This window comes from Rhynchophorus ferrugineus, unplaced genomic scaffold (genome assembly GCF_030347505.1).
Source record: "Rhynchophorus ferrugineus isolate W39M unplaced genomic scaffold, kcgeb_rfMv2 rfM1, whole genome shotgun sequence".
Classification (NCBI taxonomy): Eukaryota; Metazoa; Arthropoda; class Insecta; order Coleoptera; family Curculionidae; genus Rhynchophorus; species Rhynchophorus ferrugineus.
This window is the reverse complement of record NW_027472580.1, coordinates 72,693,870-72,714,942: the sequence shown is the minus strand read 5'-3', so window position 1 is coordinate 72,714,942 and position 21,073 is coordinate 72,693,870. Positions and strand designations below refer to the sequence as shown.

General features: G+C 31.0%; 1 protein-coding gene across 3 annotated transcripts in view; it reads left to right on the top strand.

Moving 5' to 3' along the window:
• Positions 1 to 20,489, top strand: part of LOC143190087 (centrosomal protein of 131 kDa) — a 67,665-nt gene extending 47,176 nt beyond the window's left edge. For 2 of the 3 annotated variants that reach the window (XM_076394191.1, XM_076394180.1), the window contains 7 exons: positions 2,416 to 2,559; positions 2,622 to 2,839; positions 6,504 to 6,675; positions 6,742 to 6,986; positions 7,152 to 7,323; positions 8,608 to 8,750; positions 10,866 to 11,165. In XM_076394191.1, coding sequence (XP_076250306.1) covers positions 2,416 to 2,559; positions 2,622 to 2,839; positions 6,504 to 6,675; positions 6,742 to 6,986; positions 7,152 to 7,323; positions 8,608 to 8,750; positions 10,866 to 10,998 — 1,227 coding nt within the window. In that variant the 3' untranslated portion in view covers positions 10,999 to 11,165. Of the gene's footprint in view, positions 1 to 2,415; positions 2,560 to 2,621; positions 2,840 to 6,503; positions 6,676 to 6,741; positions 6,987 to 7,151; positions 7,324 to 8,607; positions 8,751 to 10,865; positions 11,166 to 20,393 lie in introns of those variants that run through there. The other variant, XR_013004164.1, reaches the window with a different exon arrangement.
• Positions 20,490 to 21,073: the final 584 nt, after the last annotated feature.

The following is a 21,073-nucleotide window of genomic DNA, read 5'->3' as shown; positions in this document are numbered from 1 at the left end:
GAACGTGAAGTAACTAGAATCATTTGCCATCGCAGAAACTAATGATTATAATGAATCTGGTGGTAGTACCATTGTAGCAATTTTGGATTTCCATTCGCACAACATAATCCAATATATTCACCACTGTATTTTAATGCCTTACAATACTAACAAACAATTGTTATTTCCCCAATTGTAACTAATTTGATTGTACCATAATCTATTTCTGGATCGTAGTATTCTCTGAATTACAAGAACATTTTGTCTGGAGAATCGGCCAATATGATTGTGTCGTGCCCAGTATTGTTGTATATGTGAACGAATTCGTTGCTTTGTACGCCTATGCACTCCATTTTCATTCTTTCTCGAACCCAAATCTGAATACTAAAAGGGCTAATATCATATCAATAATGCACACTAACTACAAACATCAATTCCATTTCTTTCATTTTCAGGACTTTTCAATTGACCTGTAATTTCAAAGCAAATTAGGTTTAAATTTCATTCGGATATAGATTCTCTTTTTATAGACGAATTAATTAAAAACTATTTATTTAAGAATCTTTTTTTTTCGTTTTTTCGTTTAACCAAGTTTTCAAATTAAATGCTTTTCAACGTTTATCTTTTTTAACATATTGTCTTTGGAAGAAGCTATTTTTATTTTAATGGAATTTTGTCACATTGGATGTAAATAAATAAAAGTGCCCATTATTGTTGTGCAATGAATCTGAAATGCAAGCATTAGAAAATCTTTCTTTCGCCTAAAGTATTTTGATGGGTTGCATTGTCAGTGCGAATTATATATCGGCATTTATATCTTTAAACGTTAGCATTTACACATAGTAGAGGCTCGGAGAGAGTGTCTGCTTCTCAACTAATATGCTGCTCTAAGAGCCTGAGAACCTCCTATTTCCTATTTATCAGATCACTTTCTATGACCTTAATGCATGTCTTCCATGTCGAGCGGTTCGTTTCATTGTCATATCCAAAAGGTATAATTCGCTACTTAAGATTATGAGGAATTCGTTCACGTTTCATTCAACATACTACAACTCGCATTTTAAACGAATGACTTCAGTTCTAATATAATCTCGGATAGAAAACGTAGAATTTGCTTTAGCCATCCCATTTCAGAGACCTCAAGCTTACAGATGTTAAATGTGTGTCTGTGCGTGTCTAAGAAGCTAAACCTTTTCAAGCTGGGCCGAAGTACCTGAACCCTTGCATTTATTTTTACCAGGCCAAGTTGAGAGGTTGTTGCCTAGTCAACGGCCTTTTCATGAATTTTATATATGATGTTCGCATTTGGGCAATGTTATATCAAATACATATATTATCAAATTATATATCTTAATTAATAAATATATTTCGATTTTTTAAATTAGTCCCTCTTCATTACATAGTATAAAACAAAGTCGCCTTTTCTGTCCCTATATCCCTATGTGCGCTTAAATCTTTAAAACTACGCAACGGATTTTGATGCGGTTTTTTTCAATAGATAGAGTGATTGAAGAGGAAGGTTTATATGTATAATACGTGCATAATATACTAAGGCAACATTGCTAATTTTAGAGGTTTCTAACGTGATGTCGTAAATTAACCTATTTTTTTAGGCTTATTTAGCAATTAGCAAAAACGCTGCCTAAACCTACGAGTTAGATCAAATTAATGTACTACAGTATTGTACACCATAAAAAGGTCTACAAAAAAGTCCGCGATGGTATATGTTTATCTTTTAGGGATAACCCACATTAACCATTTTTATTGTTTACTTTTTACGTGAGAAAATGGCTTATTTACGAAGCTATTTTAAGCAATACAGCATTAATCCTTATCGAATTAAGTACCTTAAATACAGTGTGCAATTAATATAGATCAATATGGTTCCTTACAGCATGTAAATTAAACAAATATTTTCGGAGATATTACAAATTTAAAATTTGTGTTTAAAAATGTGTAATGTAATAAAAATTGTATGAATTTAGATATTCCAAAGATAGCAGGAAATCTTCATAGTAAGTATAGGGGAAGAGGAATTGTTTTACTCCAAATTTAATGCGTGCAGGCCAAGGGCAGTAATGAATGAACCAAAAATACTGGATCGATTTTAATCATGTTTTCATTGAGTGACATAGGCATATATATTTTATGCCCGTGCAAAGTCGGAGCGGGCCGTTATGTTTTTATATACAACGTTCATATTTTTTCTGTAGTGTATTTAATTTAGTATCAGCATTGCACCCAAGCGAAGCCGGGGCGGGTCGCTAGTTAAATATAAACTCGTTTTTCTTTTACACTTAAAGAACTAATATTATTATTAATGGCAGTTTTATGATTCCATATTATGTACTATTAAGAAATCCCAAAAAAACTAATAGATTGTCCGACTGTAGAAGATTTCTAGTTGTAGTTTTTTCTTTTTTTTTGATAAATGAGGTCGTGGAAGACAGATACAATACAAACACAAAAGCGGTGGAGCACAAGCATCAGGTGGAGATAAGGAAAATAAAGGAAATGCACGCAGCGGGAGAGAAAATTAGACGCGAGAGATGGATAGAGGGTAAAACCCAAAAAATAAAGGTAACCCGACGCGATCGCATTTGCCGGTCGAGTTGCTTAATGGTATTAGATGAATTGTGCAGGAATTGACGGTAAAAAGCATCGAGCCGGAAATCCAGAGCATGGAAAGACGCCAACAGCAGGAGCTGGCCGAGCTGAGGGCGTTACATAAGAAGGAAATCGAGGACATCGAACTGAAGGCGGCCAGAAAGATGCAACAACGATGTGAAACGTTAAGGGAGGAATTGATTGAGGAGAGGGAGAAAGCCCTTACACATGAGAGGGAAGTAGTAAGACAAAGGTAAGACGTGTTAATTTAAATATTATTAGCGACTGTATATTTAAATAACTATAATCGCTCTTTTGAGATTTTGTGGATGTTTGTGAAGTAAAGAGACTGCCAGATAATTTTGAGACTGAAACAATTAATGTTTTATTATTAAATAATGTTTATATCATTGATAGCTGTTGTTATCTGTTATGTCTTGCTTTAATTGTATAGTCAGACCATACGGGGTTGTAATGAACATGTCTGGTATAATATTCTTAATGATTCAAAACCGCATTTTTTCTACCGATGATGATTAAAGAAAATTGGCTCTGATTTGAATGCTATTCAAAAAAAACTTAACTAATACCAATGAGGATAGACGAATATATTACGACTTAAATGGGCATGATGAAAGTTATAAAAAATCACAACAATGTTGATTTATTTATAGTCATAATGCATGATAAAGTTTTAAAAATATTTCTAAATTACAAGTGTTAATGTGTTAAGATCTTACTAAGATTGCACTAAGATTTTAGTAATTTAAGCTCAAAAATTAAAAAACTGCCACATTAATGCAAACGTCAACCAGAATTGTTACGAAACATTGACGTCACTTAAAGTTTTCTCCATATTCCATAATTTGTCTACCACGTTCAAAATTTCTTGCACATTTCGATTTTATACGGATTATTTATCCGTTATTTCATAGTTAAAATCAATTTCATATATCAAATCGATTTACCGAAAGGGAGTACTTCGCATACACTTGCCATGAAATGTGGTAGAATACTGTAGAAAATGAAATACAAAATATTAACAGTCCTTACTATTTAAAGAGTACCCAATGATATAACGATCACCAGTTGGGCACTGTGAGAATAGTATTATCAAGATCAAGTGTCTTATTATTGTTAAGATATATTAAAATTGAATAGATGGAAAATTTACTGACAAAACAGTGATAGTACCTAAATAGCTAAATAATTAAAATAAGATAGTCATTCAAGTTTATCACAGCACATGCAATTATAATACTTCACAAAGTACTTTTACAAAATCTGTGTTTAGACAGGCTTTATAAAAACATTAAATTCCCTCAAGTATCTAATTATCTTCTAAATATGAATTCTTAAAATAGGTCTCTGATTAGTTTCTTTTACTTTACTTGGATTCAGTAACAATACTGGAGATTATACACTATATATACGTAGTATTGGTTCGAAATATTTGAAAGTTTTGCCTGTCTTAACACACATATAAATCACATCAGTCAATCAAATATATATATCAGTTTCCCATTAGCAGGGCGAGTATAATAAATCGAACTATTTAATATACAGGAAACTAGATACTTGATAATACTGGCTTATTGTTATCTAACCATGATTGGACATGACTGATATTTTTGAAGGCTTGTAAGTTTCTACTTTTTTTTACTCTTTAAGAACACATGATCGTCTAGCGGTATTAGAAGCCCATATTCGTTCTGGTTGACATTCACATCTTGTAGGAATATATGTTGACTCTATACGTACTTGTAAAACTAAATCCATCACATATTCTTAAATATAATTTTCCATTTTATTTAGTTACTGAAACAAGAATACAATTAATATTATTACTAATTAAGGACTCATATATGTTACTTACCTCTGTATATAGATTATAAGACGTTTTCATTATTATTAAAGCTACTAAAGAAACAAATATTTACATCAAAACAGTCTTTACAGAAATAAATTACCTTTGTTGATGCACGAAAATGATATTGACGATGTTGTTGTTGATTACAGAGGTAACAAATTCATGCTGTTTTTCGCTTTGCCGCATTACAGGGTAAAAATTCTTATTCGAGTTTAGTTGAGTTCTATTTTATGGATATTTTTTATAATGTTATCCATTATGTTCATTCATTTATTTTTTTAATGGTTGTTCGAAGTGATGGGTATCATCTGTAATAAGCAGTGATCTTTGAATTTGTTAAATCAGAATTACCATATCATTTAAGATATTTTAGACCAAGACATATTAAACTAAAAGAGGTATAATGAGTTGGAAAATATATTTTCGGCTATTTTAACATTTTCAACGCGAATTTTTATATAAATTTCATGGTATACGTGATTCAAGTAATTCTCTTGTACGATTTGGATATTTATTATTATTGAACTAAATCAATAGTTTTCTTTGGAAATGGTGTTAAACGATGGTGTGAAATTTTCGGGAAACTCCGTCACTGTAGGTAGAACTTCTGAGATGTCAGGGCAAAAAATTAATCCAATTGATTTTCACAAGCCTCTATAGCTTTATACCATTAAGATAGCTGTAAGGAGCAACGGAGCAAGATGCGGTCTATAGTGTGGATGCATCGAAACTTCCTAGCTAAACGTTCTCAATTTTTGATGACTTTTGCTAAATATATTGGACTATCTTGTAATGCAGATGCAAATGCATTTGACAGGGCTGTCAATAGGTTAGTTTTACATAGCTGATACGTAACTGCAACACAAAAACTTTAAATTTGAGTAAATGAAATTTTACAAATTGTAATTAAAACAAGTAACAAATAATTAAAATAAAATACTCATTTAATATTTCAGAAAAAAACTAGGTCTTAAAAATAGGTCTCTGATTAGTATATTTTCTTTACTTGGATTCAGTAACAATAAAACTAGCCAAGCTTTCTCAATTTTTGATGACTTGCTAAAGATGTTGGACTCTCTTGTAGGACATATGTTGACTCTATGCACACTTGTAGAACTAAATCCATCACATGACCTTAAATATAATTTTCCATTTTATTTAGTAACTGGAACACACGAAAAATTATTAATATTATTATTATTTAAGGACATATATGTTATTTACCTCTGTATATAGTTTATAAGATGTTTTCATTATTATTATAGCTACTAAAGAAACAAATATTTACATCAAAACAGTCTTTAGAGAAATAAATTACCTTTGTTGATGCATGAGAATGATATTGACATGTTGTTGTTGATTATAGAGGTAACAAAATCATGCTGGTTCTCGGTTTGCAGCATTTTAACAAATGTTTCTATTCTGCATTGAAACAATAATAAACTTTCATGAAGAATTTTTTCAAAACTAGTCATGTTCATTACATAAGAACAGCTGTGCTCCCTTGTAAAATGGGGTTTAATGGTATCGATTGCATTTTGTATTGTAAGTTATTGGGGTTGGGGTTTGGATCATTGTGTACTTGATTTAGACTACGTTTGAAGATTACAGCTGAGAAATGAATGTACTGAGGTATGAATTTGTTCTTTGGCTTAGAAAAATTTGGATTAAATACCTTTTTCTGTAAATTGATTTGTCGATATTTCTAGTCAGGGGGGGAGGACTTATTTAACAGTGACTTGCTTCGTATTCATTAAAAATGAATTTGAAGTATTAATGCATGGATAATACTTTGAAAAGCAATAATATATTTTTTATAAATAATTAATCCTCTGATTATTTCAATTATTTAGTCATTTTTATAAATACGTCAAATATAAATAAAATGTATATATTGAAGTTGATATGTGTTATACATTTTATAAAATATTGTATTAATTTAAGTTTAAAATCGTTATACGTGAATCTGCTTCACTAAAAATTAATATCTATTTTACTATATCAGTTACTTATTTCTTTTATATTTCTATTTACAATTCAAACGCAGGTATGAAAAATTTGTCGAGGCGGAAGAAAAGAATTACCAGGAGCAGAAAAAGCGACTGCAAACCGAACATGCTAACAGAATGAAAGAATGCGAAGAAAAAGAGAAAGAACTCTTGATTGAAAAAGATAAAGCTATCAAACACGCTAAAGAGGAATTTGATGATCAACTTCAGGTTTGAAACATGAAGCGCTGGATATTATTGACTCAATTGTACATATAATATAAATTCTGGTTATAGGTGGTTATCAGACGACATTCGAACGAACTGAAACTTTTAAAGGAGGCATCCAGGTTGGAATTCGAGACTTGGCAGGCTAATTTCAAGAAGCAACAATCGATAGTATTGTTGGAGAAAGAGTCATCCATTCGTGAGCAGTATAGAAAAGAGAGAGATCAAGAAATAGAGAAAATAATTGAAAGGCTTGAAAATGAAGCTAGTGATAATAAAAATCAAATTGAACAATCAACTGAGAATAGAATTAGGTTAGCAAAAGTTAAATGAATATTTTTATAACGTTTACTGAGTTAATAAATATATGAAAACATATATTAAAATAAGAGTTATAAAATATGTTTAAAATTTGTTTTAAAATAAGTTGTATGTAATACCGAATATAGTGTGTTCAGTTTATGTCCATATATTTTTAGACGTTTGAAAGAGAAATACGAAAAAGAAATTAAAGACTTGGAATTAGCAGAAAAAGATTCAAAAAATAAATATTTAGAAACTAAAACAAAACTCATTGAGAATGAGGAGATCATCATAGCTCTGCAGGCCAACTTGAAGCAGCTTGAAGTTCAACTAAATGAGCAAAAACAGGTAAGATTTTTAAGTTATTCTGAGTACTGTAATATTTTGATGAATGTTACCCTGGTCATATTTTAGTACACTGTGATATTTCGATCTTTTCTAAGAGCAGCAATAATCGTGTCGTGTTCAATTAAGTTAAGTATTATGAATAACAACAATTACAATTTTTAACATTATAACTACACTACTCTCAACAGATGAAGAATTTCCTAATCATCCAATTTACTAGTGGTTTTCTTATTTAAGTAAGTAAAAATTCTTATTCGAGTTTAGTTGAGTTCTATTTTATGGATATTTTTTTATAATGTTATCCATTTGATCATTCATTTATTTTTTTAATGGTTGTTCGAAGTGATGGGTATCATCTGTAATAAGCAGTGATCTCTGATTTTGCTAAATCAGAATTACCATATCATTTAAGATATTTTAGACCAAGGCATATTAAGGTAAAAGAGCTATAATGAGTTGGAAAAAAATATTTTCGGTTATTTTAACATTTTCAACGCGAATTTTTATATAAATGTCATGGCATACATGATCCAAGTGATTCTCCTGTACGATTTGGATATTTATTATTATTGCACTAAATCAATAGTTTTCTATGGAAATGGTCTTAATCGATTTTGTGAATTTGTGATTTGGTGTTGGTGTGATTTTCAGGAAAACTCCGTATCATGATGGAATACAACATCTTCCCTGTTGATCAACTATGTCCGTTTTTAATAGGCTACCTCAATTGCGTTATTTGTCGACAACGGATAATAAATACTTCGATCACAATCTTTTTTACTCATTATCGTCGTATATGATCTACGTTTTATGTTCCATATTTAATCATTCCAAAAATGACCCATTTTGTGTTAAACACGGACTCATTTATTGGAACTTGGCCCATTAAATGTTTGATGATATTGATGATATTCTGATATATGATGAAAAAGGAAAATTTGACAAATGTTCTGGAATCTCTATTGTCAAAGCGAAATAACTTTTGCCCGAGAAAAAAAACTTTTATATCTAGAATGTTTTAAATGCGCTGTAATATGGTCTATTACGAAAAAATCAAATTAATTTTTACTAACCTTATACAGTTTAGTTATAATGGAAAATATGTATAGTACTAATATGTTATAATATAATAATAGTATGTATGGAGGTGATCATTTTGAATAATTTATATTAATATTATATTTTTTAAATTGTATTTGTCAAACTTAATTCAGAGAACATTTTAATATAACTTGGTATATTTCTGTTTCGACACTAATTAATTACGAATCTTGTTTTAATTAGCTCAGCGAGAAATTAAATAAGGAGAGGGCGGAGTTGAAGGAAGTTTTGCGCGAGGAAATGAAAAAGGAAATGGAAAGTTTAGAGAAGGAAGTCGCGCAGCTGAAGAACAACAGGGACAAGGAGATACAACAGTTATACTCGAGGTGAATTAATAAACATCTTTTTACGAACTAAAGAAAGTCTAATTGGGAGTACGGTCTTTACGAGGGCAGTTTCGAAAATTTTAATAAACAAAATGATAATAGCCGAATTCTATCATTAAATGTATATTTTTTCATAACTAAGAAAAATACTGTTATATTAATTTATTTGTTCGTAATTGTTTATAAATAGAGGAGTTAGGAATCTAAAATAATTATGAAGTTTAAACACACTTTTGTTGGCATTTGGCGCAATCAATTTCGAAACAATATCAATCAAACAGTGGGTCTAGAAGATTGCAACCATAATCTGAGCTTATTGTTTTATCAATGTGGTGGTATTAGGTAAGCAAAATTTAACATAATCATGCTAGCTCTAATGGTGACTTTTGGTTAATTTCTAATGGTATTGAATACGAGATACTGCTCTATACATTGTCAATCTTCCAAAACCATCAGGTGCTTGCGTGTTTTTTATCAATGTAAACAAATAGTGTAAACAACCCTAATTGTTAAATTTCATTGCTCTGACATTTTTTATATAAAATAATAGTTTTTGCTTTAATATTATTGAGTTATTCAGTAAACACAGACGAAAAATTACATTTTCGATATTTTTAACTTTTATTGTTTGATTTGAAACAGTCTGCTGTTGAAGCACATCAAAAATGTTTACAAAATTATGGTGATGCTGCTAATATCCTAATTGCTGGTTATGGTAACAATAGTTTAATAGTGGTGAAAAGAAAAATGAAGTCGAAGACAATGATTATTAAAAACAATTGGAAGAATATCTGACTAATCTAGCTCTAAAATATTGAGATAACTTTGCAGTTGTCGAATAAAATGTTCTACGATAGCTCCGTGCGATGGGTACATTCGACATTATTAACTTTTATTGTTTGATTTGAAACAGTCTGCTGTTGAGGCACATCAAACATGTTTACAACATTTTGGTGATGCTGCCAGTATCCTAATTGCTGGTTATGGTAACAAGAGTTTAATAGTAGTGAAAAAAAAACGAAGTCGAAGACAATGATTATTAAAAATAATTGGAAGAATATCTGACTAATCTAGCTTTAAAATATTGAGATAGCTTTGCAGTTGTCGAATAAACTGTTCTACGATGGCTCCGTGCGATGGGTACATTCGACATTTTTAACTTTTATTGTTTGATTTGAAACAGTCTGCTGTTGAAGCACATCAAACATGTTTACAAAATTATGGCGATGCTGCTAATATCCTAATTGCTGGTTATGGTAACAACAGTTTAATAGTGGTGAAAAAAAATGAAGCCGAAGACAATGGTTATTAAAAACAATTGGTAGAATATCTAACTAATCTAGCTTTAAAATATTGAGATAGCTTTGCAGTTGTCGAATAAACTGTTTTAAGAAGGCTCCGTGCGATGGATAAGATCGAAGAGGTGGGAAAGTGGATGAAAATGACAATGAATGAATAAAAGACAGAGTTTTTTGTGGCGTAGTGTGACACTAGTGGTGAATTCACCGGTATTACAACTATTCCAAGAGGAAAATATCATGAGTACTACTTGTTCAGATCTATCCGGCATGGCTTGGTTGGCACACGTTTCCGAAATGCCGGATAAATCTGGGAATAGATGATTGGATCGCTGTTAAAGCAACATCGTGCTTTTGACATTTTTTGACTACGTTCGTAGAAATATATCAGAGAAAGCCATAATTGTCTTCACGTAACGATCTTTCATAAAATGTTATTTTGTAATATGTGTTTTTGTTAGAACTACCATGTTAATAATAAATTTAAACAAAATTTAAAATCCTTTTCGTAAAAGTACACTTCAACACTCTATACATAAATTTAAATGATATAAAAAAAGAATGAATTTTACATATTAAAATGGCGTCGACTTTTTAGTTATACGTTGACGAAATTTTGTTGAACTATCTTATACATACATACCAGAATATTGAAACGTAATTTCTCTTAAAGCCCTATTAAAACTGCCCTCGTAACAGACGTTCACTGCGAGCCGCCCATTGAGAAACCGTAAAAATTTAAATATACGAACTATCTCGCTGCAAATCCGATTACTCTGCGCGCCGTTTTTAAAAATACCGTTCTTTAAAATTCCAGAATTAAAATTTCCGTTGCAAGAAAGGACGAAATCTTAAACGAATTGCAAATTGAACACAAAGCCCTCCAGGAAAAATGCATCTATTTGGAGAATATGCTGGAGCAGCAAAGGAAGGAATATCTGGTGAAGTGAGGCGACGCTATGCTCGGCTTACATGAGCCGTAACGAATCCGCGTCTGCTTTTGTGCTTTTCGATTGTAAGTTTTACCTTAAACTGTGCCGATTTTTATACGTGTTTTCTTATTGCACTTTGTACATTTATTCGTAGGATTTTTATATTAATAAACTTTGCGATATTTTTCCTTTGACTTTCTTTCGTAAACTAATATCATTTATATCCTGTAATATATTTTTCTAGTGCTTTTAAACTACTCTTAATAAAGCTAAATCCAGTTTATTTTACTAAATGTTGATGGCCATTTTATTACAATTTTTTATGAATATCGATAATTAATTTTAAATTAGTTGATAAGCGTTTGCTTCGCTGAGTCTAGGAAAAAAGTTGATTTTGGAATCTAAATGCAAAATAGAAGGAAAATCCTTATTTTGTAAAACAATAATAAAGAAAAAATTTAAATTTTACTATACTGATTGCGTGTAATATAGCTGATGCCTTTTAGGCTGTGCGTACCATAAATATAGTTCTAGTCCTGGATTCAAAACTTTAATTTTACGAACGAATTTAAAGTATTTACTTCTTTTGTTCGCGAACGAGACGTCATTAGAAAGCATGTATTATATTTAAGAATCATACCCAAAAAACCTTTTGAGTGTAGGTCCTGATGGATAAAACGATAATTCAAAATTTTAGGATGCAGCTCAATAATAGAAGTTTGACTGCCACTACAGCATAAGTTCGTCCTGCCACATTAAATCAAGACACCAAATAACAGGTGGGATAAACGTCCTGCTACCATTTTGATTGCGCGCCATCTTGGTTATCTGACGTTTAGCTCAGTTTCACTTTAACCATTGTGTTGAGTAGACGTTTAAATTTTATTCTGGATAAATATACTCTACAAGAACGAGCAGAAATAGTGACAATATTTAATGGAAATAATCGTTCCATTATTGCCACTCAACGAAAGTTCCGTCAAAAATATCCTAATCGTCCAGTGCCTCACAAAACCACAATTTACTGTTTACATGTGAATTTTCGACAGTACTGTACGGCAGCAGACAGGCCTGGTTCTGAAAGACAACGGACGTCTCGTAACGCTGAAAATGTGGCATTAGTGTTGCAGAATCTCCAAAAACAACAATTCGGAGACGTGGTTCCCAGTTACACATTTCTGCACGAAGATTAAGGTGAATTTTGAAAACTGATTTGAAAATGTTGATTGTTAGAGATACTGATCAACGAGTTGAGTACAGTGATGCAATTGAAGGTGAAATTAAAGATTATTCGTCTAAACTGATAATGAGCGATGAAGCCCATTTTCTTCTCAATGGCCACGTCAATAAACAGAACGGTCGGTTTTTGGGAAACACAGAAACCTCAATTAAGTTATGAAACATCATTGCATCTACTAAAAACAACTGTATGGTGTGGTATTCATGCTGGAAATATTATTGGTCCTTATATTTTGGTGTTGCAGTTACTGTTACTCCTGAACGTTACCAAGACATGATTCGAAATTTTCTTGTGCCTGAAATGGAAGAGCAAGGACTGGAGGACATGTGGTTTCAGCAAGATGGGGCCACAGAACACACAGCTCGTTCAACAATTCAGTTATTGAATGACGTTTTTCCACGAAGATTAATTTTGCGAAGTGGCGATTTAGCATGGCCTTTTTTATAGGGGTTTTTTTAAATAAAATGTTTATGCGATTCAACATCTTAAATACAATATTCGTCACGAAATTGAAGAAATTGAGCCTCAGATGTTGCTGGATGTCATGAAAAATGGTTTAAAAAGAGCCGAAAGTTGCATAGTAAATCGCGGCTACCATTTACCCGATATAACTTTTCAGTCATCACGAAAAAAAAACCAAATAAACTTTTTATGGGAATCATACTTTCTTATCTTTTCTTTGAGCAAAGTTATAGGCAATCAAAATGTTAGTGGGACATTTGTCCCACGTTGTAGAAGGCGATTTCGTATGCTTATAATTTATCATTTGAATAATCTACAATTTCTCTATATAGTTCAGTATGAGTTTGAATATATTTTCTAAGAACATCTTTATGCACTTCATGATGGGTGTATGATAGTAAATCTCTTCATTCTTTTTTTGCTCTTGATCAATATTTTGTCACTCTCTTCATATTATGATTTTTAAATGTGAAAACTTATCTTTTTAGGAGTATCTATTTTAGAGCTTTCAACAAACAAGTGTTTGTCTGGTAAGTTTACTGTTCTTCGAATATGTAAATAACTTTCTCGTGTTACTTAACAATTGGCTTCTGGGTAGATCTTTCAAAGTCGTTGGCGGATTGTATCTTCAAGACGGAATTTCTGCAACTGAGATTTTTCTACTCAGATTACCTTAAATGATCAGCTAATTAGAGCTCTGCTTTTTAAGTAAATGTCTTAGTCACGTGGAGGTGCTAGGACCACGATTTTTGCATTCATTGTTCAAGCTGGATGATCAGCTTTTCCTAATCTTCGAAATGTTCCTTTCCTTAGAAAGAAAACTACGTCTGTACTATTCGTATATTGTTTTTTTCTGTAGATATTATTATTTATATTTCTTAACTTATAATAATGCTAAGGCAGGACACATTTGAGATGATGAACACCTTTGAAAGTAAATTTTCTAAACAGTTATTTTCGGATTTGATTAAGACTGTCAATTAAAGATTGCTAATTAAAAAGTTCAGTACGTAAAGTAAAAAACCTTCGAAATCAGCAGATATTTAGTTTGAAATAGATTGTTGTCTAGGAAAGGTTTGGTTAGAAATTTACCAAAATCGATCGGATAGATCATCATGAATATTGAGAAATCCTAGTCAGTAGTGATTACAATTTCACAATTCATGGAATTACGATTTTCATATCTTTTTGTTCGAGACATATTTTCTTTAAGATAAATTTAATATTTTGTGATAGTCTTATTGTTTTTGAGCAAGTCAGAGTAACAAAAGAATGAAACAAATTTTTTCGGAAGGAAAAAACGTAAATTGAATGACGCTTGAGTGGAATCTTTTTTAAAAAAATATATAAAAAAGTGAAATTAGGAAAGCATATAAATATAAGTAAAATAAGTATTAAATAAGTATTATATGACTATCGTCAATACTTTATAATGCTAATTACATAACAGTATAAGGGCCTAATAAGTTAATTAAGTTTAGTTGGAATTAGGTCATTTAGTGTCCCACATAATGATCTCTGCAATATTGTCTTGGTCTAAAGTATGTCACCATTCAACGACAGACCAATTACTTATTGAGATATAAAACTACTCCAATATTGCTAGCGTGGGTTTTGAATAGGATCTTATAGTCTAACATATGTGACAACAAAAGTAGCTGGAAAAGGTAAAATAGTAAACATTTAATCAGGTTTTGTAAATAATAATATTTTTAGTAATTTATTGCAGATATATTGTTCTTTATGATAGAAACAGGAATCCAACAAAAACAACCCATCAAGTGGTCAAGGCTGCAATTAAGGAATGACCTGCAGAACATAAATTAAATTTTGAAGATACCATGTTAAAGTGAAGAAGTATTTCAAATTGTTACTTGGGAATATAAATACATTGTTTAATTGTGTTCTACGTAATTTACCTTTTTAATAGTAGGCCTGAAAAAAAAATACACAGCAATTCAGGTGTATGAACAATACGGCCACAGAGGGTAACGTCTTCTTTCCTATCACTACATATTCAGTCAAATTGAATTGTTATAGAATGTAAAAAGGAGGAAATAAAACAGATATTCAGACAGAGAAAAATAAACAAGCAGGAACTGTATATGTGAAAAGAATTGTCTACAATAACACTTTTCGATATAGATAAAATCCATCAGACTAACAGAAGAAGAAGTTAACAAATGATGAAATTGCGAAGTAGTGTTAGATTGGAATTTAACAGCTTAGTTATTGATTTTAACAGTAGCTCAGAGTGTGACAGTGACTGTGGGCTTTTGATTCAATGCTAACAATACCAAGACAGGCCGATGAGAGTGGAAAAACTAAAGGTGTGGTAATTAATATACGATAATTGTAGAAAATCATATTATAGAGTGTATAATATTTATGTGCATAGATATGTGTGTAAATATTCAGAAAATATATGAGCACTTGGTTAAAATGTATGTGGAGAGAATTATTACTAAAGGTTTTGCAGATATGGCAAGTACATTACAGATCATACAGTGATTAAATATAATTTTATCAAGAAAATTGTACACATGTTGTAACGAAGAAACTAAGAATAATTACAGTGATATCAGAGTGATTTTACAGGAAAACACAGCAGCGATTGAAACAATAACTAAACATAAAAAGGCAAATATATTCTCTAATGAAAATAAAACACAGTACTTAGATGTACAACAATTAATTAAGTCGATTAAGCGTTCAAAGGATACCAACTAACTCTAACTTACAAAGTGTTGTTGCTTTTAAATTAACTGTAGTTTGCTATAATGCTAAATTAAATTATATCTTATAACAATTTTGTTTGATTATTTTATTTATATTAAAACAATGTTATATATCAAAACTATAATAAACTAAATGTTATATGTAAATGCGGCAACATTATGACATTTTGACGTAATAAAATGGGATGACGTGAGTTCACCGCTCCTTTGGATAGACTGCCATATTTTTCGCTGCCGATTATATATTAACCTGCATGTTATTCTAAGTATATAATTAATGTAGATATGATGTACTGGCAAACCATCTCAGTTCAGTAACTAATGCATGTAACTCTTAGCATCCTTAATCCTAATTAATGAACGTACAAGAGAATGAGGAACACACAAAAATAAAAACAAGATCAACAATAATAAGAATAAGATCAAATATGAAAAAATGCAGCAACTTATCAAGGAAGAAATCCAATAAGCAACAGAACACTGACTGAAGAGCAATGTGCAGCTTTAATATTCTACTCTCTGAATAACGAAAGAAGATAACGTGCCATACAAATATCAAAACTAGATCCAAAACTAACTGCTTTATACGCATTTATATAACACATTTACAATCAATCTTTGCAGCCTTTGCAATCTTTGAAAGAACTGCCCAGCAACTGTATGAATACTATAATAATATATCGATCAGTCTAATGAGCTATTTGCTAAAAGTTTCAACTCATTATTAGGTATTTGTAAAGTCTTAGGGACAAAAGAAGCAAGATTCTACCTAGAAATACTACTAAAACGCTACTGGGTGGTTATGTAGGCGGATAGTAATGGTCTCTTGGTTCTAAAGATAAATGAAAGGAAATGTAAAGACTTAAGACATCCAGTAGGAGACCATAATGGTAATATTCGTTGTTTCGAATCGCTTTAGAAGGAAAAATAGAATGATATAGAAGAATAGAAGAACGGCTTGATATCAATACACTAGTCTATGAAACAGCAGTGAACCCACGTGATCTGTCAAAATGTTGCAATGTTGCCGCATCAACTATGACCACAAACATTGAAATATATAAGGGAAACTTAAATTGGCACACCCGTAACCATGTTCTCAGTGTACTACCACACCGCCAGAGGGCCGCCGATAAAAAGATTACAGATTTAAATAATAATATAAAATATTTTATTAATATTGTATTTTTTAATTTCCCCCTGTATTAAATAAACCCGCTTTGTGCGGCCTCTGGTGTCGCCGCAGAGCATAATTTGGCAACGGCCTTATACAGGGGAGATCGCATTATAAATATGTATATTTTGTGATTTTGAATTTGACATACAACAAAACTAATATAATTCTATCTAATATAATTCTTATCTAATATAATTCGTTTTAACAGTATAGTATATCTAACGTCTATATTATCGAAGCACTTAAAACTACAATTAATTATACCGCCACAATAAATTATAGGTTAGATTTGTTTTATTATATTTACATTGGAATTTTCTCCGCACTAGTACAAGTAGAGTTCTGGGCGTGTTTTTTATATAGTGGTAAGGCCTAATCCAACTAATTAACAATTGCATATTTAAGTAATGTATTTTACTTTCATTAGAGAGCATATTTAAGTTGTTTTCTTCGATGCAATGTTTCCTTGTAAAGTTTTTTTTTATTTTTTTAAATATTACTCTATTTCTCATTTGTTTGTTCTGTTACTACCTGTATACATCTTTCTTGATAAAACTAGATGTAAAAGAAATAGAAATAAATAAAAACAGTTAGAGTGTTATTTTTCTCCTCATACATTTTAACCAAACGATCATGTTTATTCTAAACAATAACACATATACTGACCCATAGTCGTGTCCTCTTTCATCACACTTAGTAGTTGTCAGCATTGAATCATAAACCAACATTCATAAAGTTTTATCACTGTGACTTTCAGAATCACTATTCAAGAGATTAACTAAGCTATTTATTTCCAATCTATCAAAAACTTGCTCACGATTCCACCATTTGTCAATTTCTTCTTCAATGTGTCTGATCGAGCTCATCCAAACCGAAGGTGTTATTGTCGACAATGGTGCTTTCCATAAATCCAGACAGTTCTGGTTTGAATATCCTTCTCGACCTGAATATCTACTGTAATAATTCTTGGCAATACCCCATATCAACTTAATTGGATTAACTATGTAGTGATAGGGAGGAAGGACTCTGTGGCCATAACGTTCAGCAATCTTCTTTTGTTATATGTTTTTAAAAATTGTATTATTTTAAAAGAAATCTCTGGAAGTTCCATTAAGCTCCTTCGTAGGTTATCTTTATACCACTTAAATCATATATTACCCAAAAGTGAACGAAGGGATGTTTTACATTCCTCAAATAGCTGCATATCTGTCAGCTTTTTCTGGATACTTTCCAGACTAACAATTTTCTCTGAAATAATTGTATTAACTATGTTTCGATTGAAAAAACTACTTACTGTTTTTATACATTTCGTATATTTGATCTATGATACAGTTAACATCAAGCTGATATTGATTAGTCAACCGTTTCGTATAAAGGCGGTTTCTTTTTGGTGATTATAATGTATTGACTATTGTTTTTAATTGTTGAAATATTTTAGTGACCGTGCCCGTACTAATATTTAGTGCAGCTGCAACACGCTAAAAATATTTTCAATAAAAAATGCGTCTATTTGAAATTTATTAAAACAACGTTTGCCGGTTTAGAACCGCTAATTATAATATATTGAAGAATTTTGCAGACGCTTTTGCAGGCCCACACGCACTTGTTACGACAGCATACTATCTCTTACTAAATAGAATAAAATGAGAAGGAAAATAATGTCTGTTTGTAAAACGAATTTACAACTTTTAAATGGCACATGTTGATGACGTGAGGTCATTGCTCTTTTGAATAGACTACATATCATAAATATAACAACATAGCATTAATTAACTTAATCTGATAAGGTAAATTCTATACAGAGTGTGGTAGTATTAGAAGAAAAAAGTTGTCAATGTCTTTTTTATCTGGTTTATGTGTACAGCTAATATTTAATCGCCTAAATAATTTAACGAGTTAACACGACATTCAATTCCTCATTATTACTTAAAAAACAAAAGTCAATATAGATTTAAATATAATTTGAAGCATATAATATTTAATACGATGTTATAACCAAAGCACTAACTTTGTGCAAAATCTGAGTAAGCCGTTACACTTCCTCGAACTTCGCGAAAGTCTGAATGTCTATTACGAGCTCACATTAAACTGAAAGTCAGAACACAAAAATCAATTGTGTAAGTTGTAAATTTCTTAATTTAAATAACTTTCCAACCATAATATGTTCTTTGTATAATTCCGACCATAGCGAATTCCGTATCAAAGTTTTATTATTTCGTTTAGCTCAACAAACATGCCATGAAGGAGTTTGACCTGCTTGCCTAATTAGTTGTCATTAACATGATGTTATCATAATGTGTAATTAAAATCGCGGTACCCAAAATATTATTAGAAAATATTATAATATAAACGTAGCAATAATAAACATGTTATTTCAGGATTGAATAACAGAGTTTTCATTAAATAACTTTTAAGTAAGTTACTTCAAATTTTAATTGGATAAAATTTCACATGATACAAGCTTCACTACTAGCTTAAAGTTTTTAGAATATACAATTCTATATATATTGTAATCTTTGTAACACAATCTAACGAGCAAACTTAGAGAAACCAAGGAGTTTTTGGTAAAAATATAATTCTGATATTGTGGATTTATATAGAAAAATTGTCGCTTAGTTTATGATACTTTAAATGAAACATACGAAACTCTGCCATGAGTTCCTTCTTTAACACGTTCGCTGCCGATCTGGGATCAATTTCTTACCCTAGAAGCCGACTATGTTTTTTTCTGATTACAACAATAAAATTTTACTAGTAACGTTTTTTAACGTATATCCAGGATATGCACTGCATACATAAATAGTGCCTTTTCTTTTTTTTTAAATAATAATTTTTACATTGCTTTCCCACTACGTTTCATGCTTTCTTCTCCTCTCGTATTTTCAAAACATGTTCTCTCTGGAAGTAGGTTTGGACAGAGCATTTAGTAACTCTTTTATGACAAACAAACGGAAGTCGTAAATTGGAAGACGAGGGCCTGATATGTATCGATATTTTTACCCGCCATATGCAATTCTGTAATATATTTGAATCAAAAAGGAAAAATCGAAACCAAGCACGTAAATGACTCAACTGTAATCTTCAGATAATGCCGACACAACTCTTCAGGTGTACTGTTAATGTCGAACTAAATACAAGGCCATAGAATAAATAAATATAGAAGTGAAAGTTATATGGACAAATCGGGTCCCACGTTTAAGTTTTTCGGAATCCCCGTTACGCGGCCAAATGTGAATGAAAAATGCAACAGCTATATGTGTGTTTCTCTCTCATTCGGCTTCGGTATTAATAATTCGAACCTAAGCAGTTAACGGCCAATTTTAGGTGATATAATTTGTGGTGTTTATTTACGACAATTTTTTCGGTATGTGCTTTTATATATATTTAACAATCACTTTAGATAATTCTGTGTATTTTAATTTATTAGTGTAATTAAAAGAAAACCTTAAGGGGATCTCTTATGTTCTCCTATGTAGGTCCAGGAAAGTTTGTAATCATTTTAAAGATAAAGATTATAGACCAAAATGTGGAAAGCCATGGATGAAAGGAGAAACAGAAACAAGAAGAACTTTTTCTAGAAGAACATTAATACTGAATAAGGTTCCTTTTTGCTGCTTGAGTAGTAACCTCTAATTTTGGTCGTTAGTTCAGAAACTTAACTGTATAAACCGAACTGCAGTTGTCATATTTGATGAAAGTACCTCAATTTAAGTAGGTTGTTAATTTAGTTGATTCTAAAAATTAAAACAACAGAACCATTAATAGTTATATTATCTTATTTTAATGTTTGTTTTAGGTTTGTTTTAAATACTAGAAGATAATATCAGTGGCTTACGTGTTTTGGGTAGTGGAGATATCTCTGTGATCACATCAATGTTTTTATGGTCAAGGAAAATTAATGTAATTGTTATATTTCAATAAAGTATATTTAAATAGATTTATTTTTTTATTTTACCAGTAAAATTAAAAGACATGCGTTAGCGCCCTCACACGGGGATTCCAAGGGTAACTTAAAACCAGTTTTAACATTAGTTTCTTTATTTTATGGTAATGAAAGTTTCAGATTACGCGCTAGCTCGTTATTGGCAGCGAAAGTGTTAAGGGATTGCTTTTTCTGCGTGCAATTGTTAAAAGACCACATAAATATTAATAATTATGAATTCTCGAAGAAGATAATGTTACATACCTGCATCTGGATCGACTCTTAACAACATTGGGAGTTGGGAGAAGCATAAACTAATAAAGCATGAACATCTTGGGCTTAAACTGAACCAGATAAATAGGTTTATAGGTACTATAAATATTTACAAGGTCTTACTATATATGTCAATTTTTAGACCTATATGAACGTATGGTATCGAACTATACGTTACTACTAGCAAATTTAACATAGCTTTGCTTTAGAGATTCCAAAATAAAGTGCTGCGTGCTATAGTGACGAGTTTTTTTGCTGATATATTGTGATAGTGACACTTT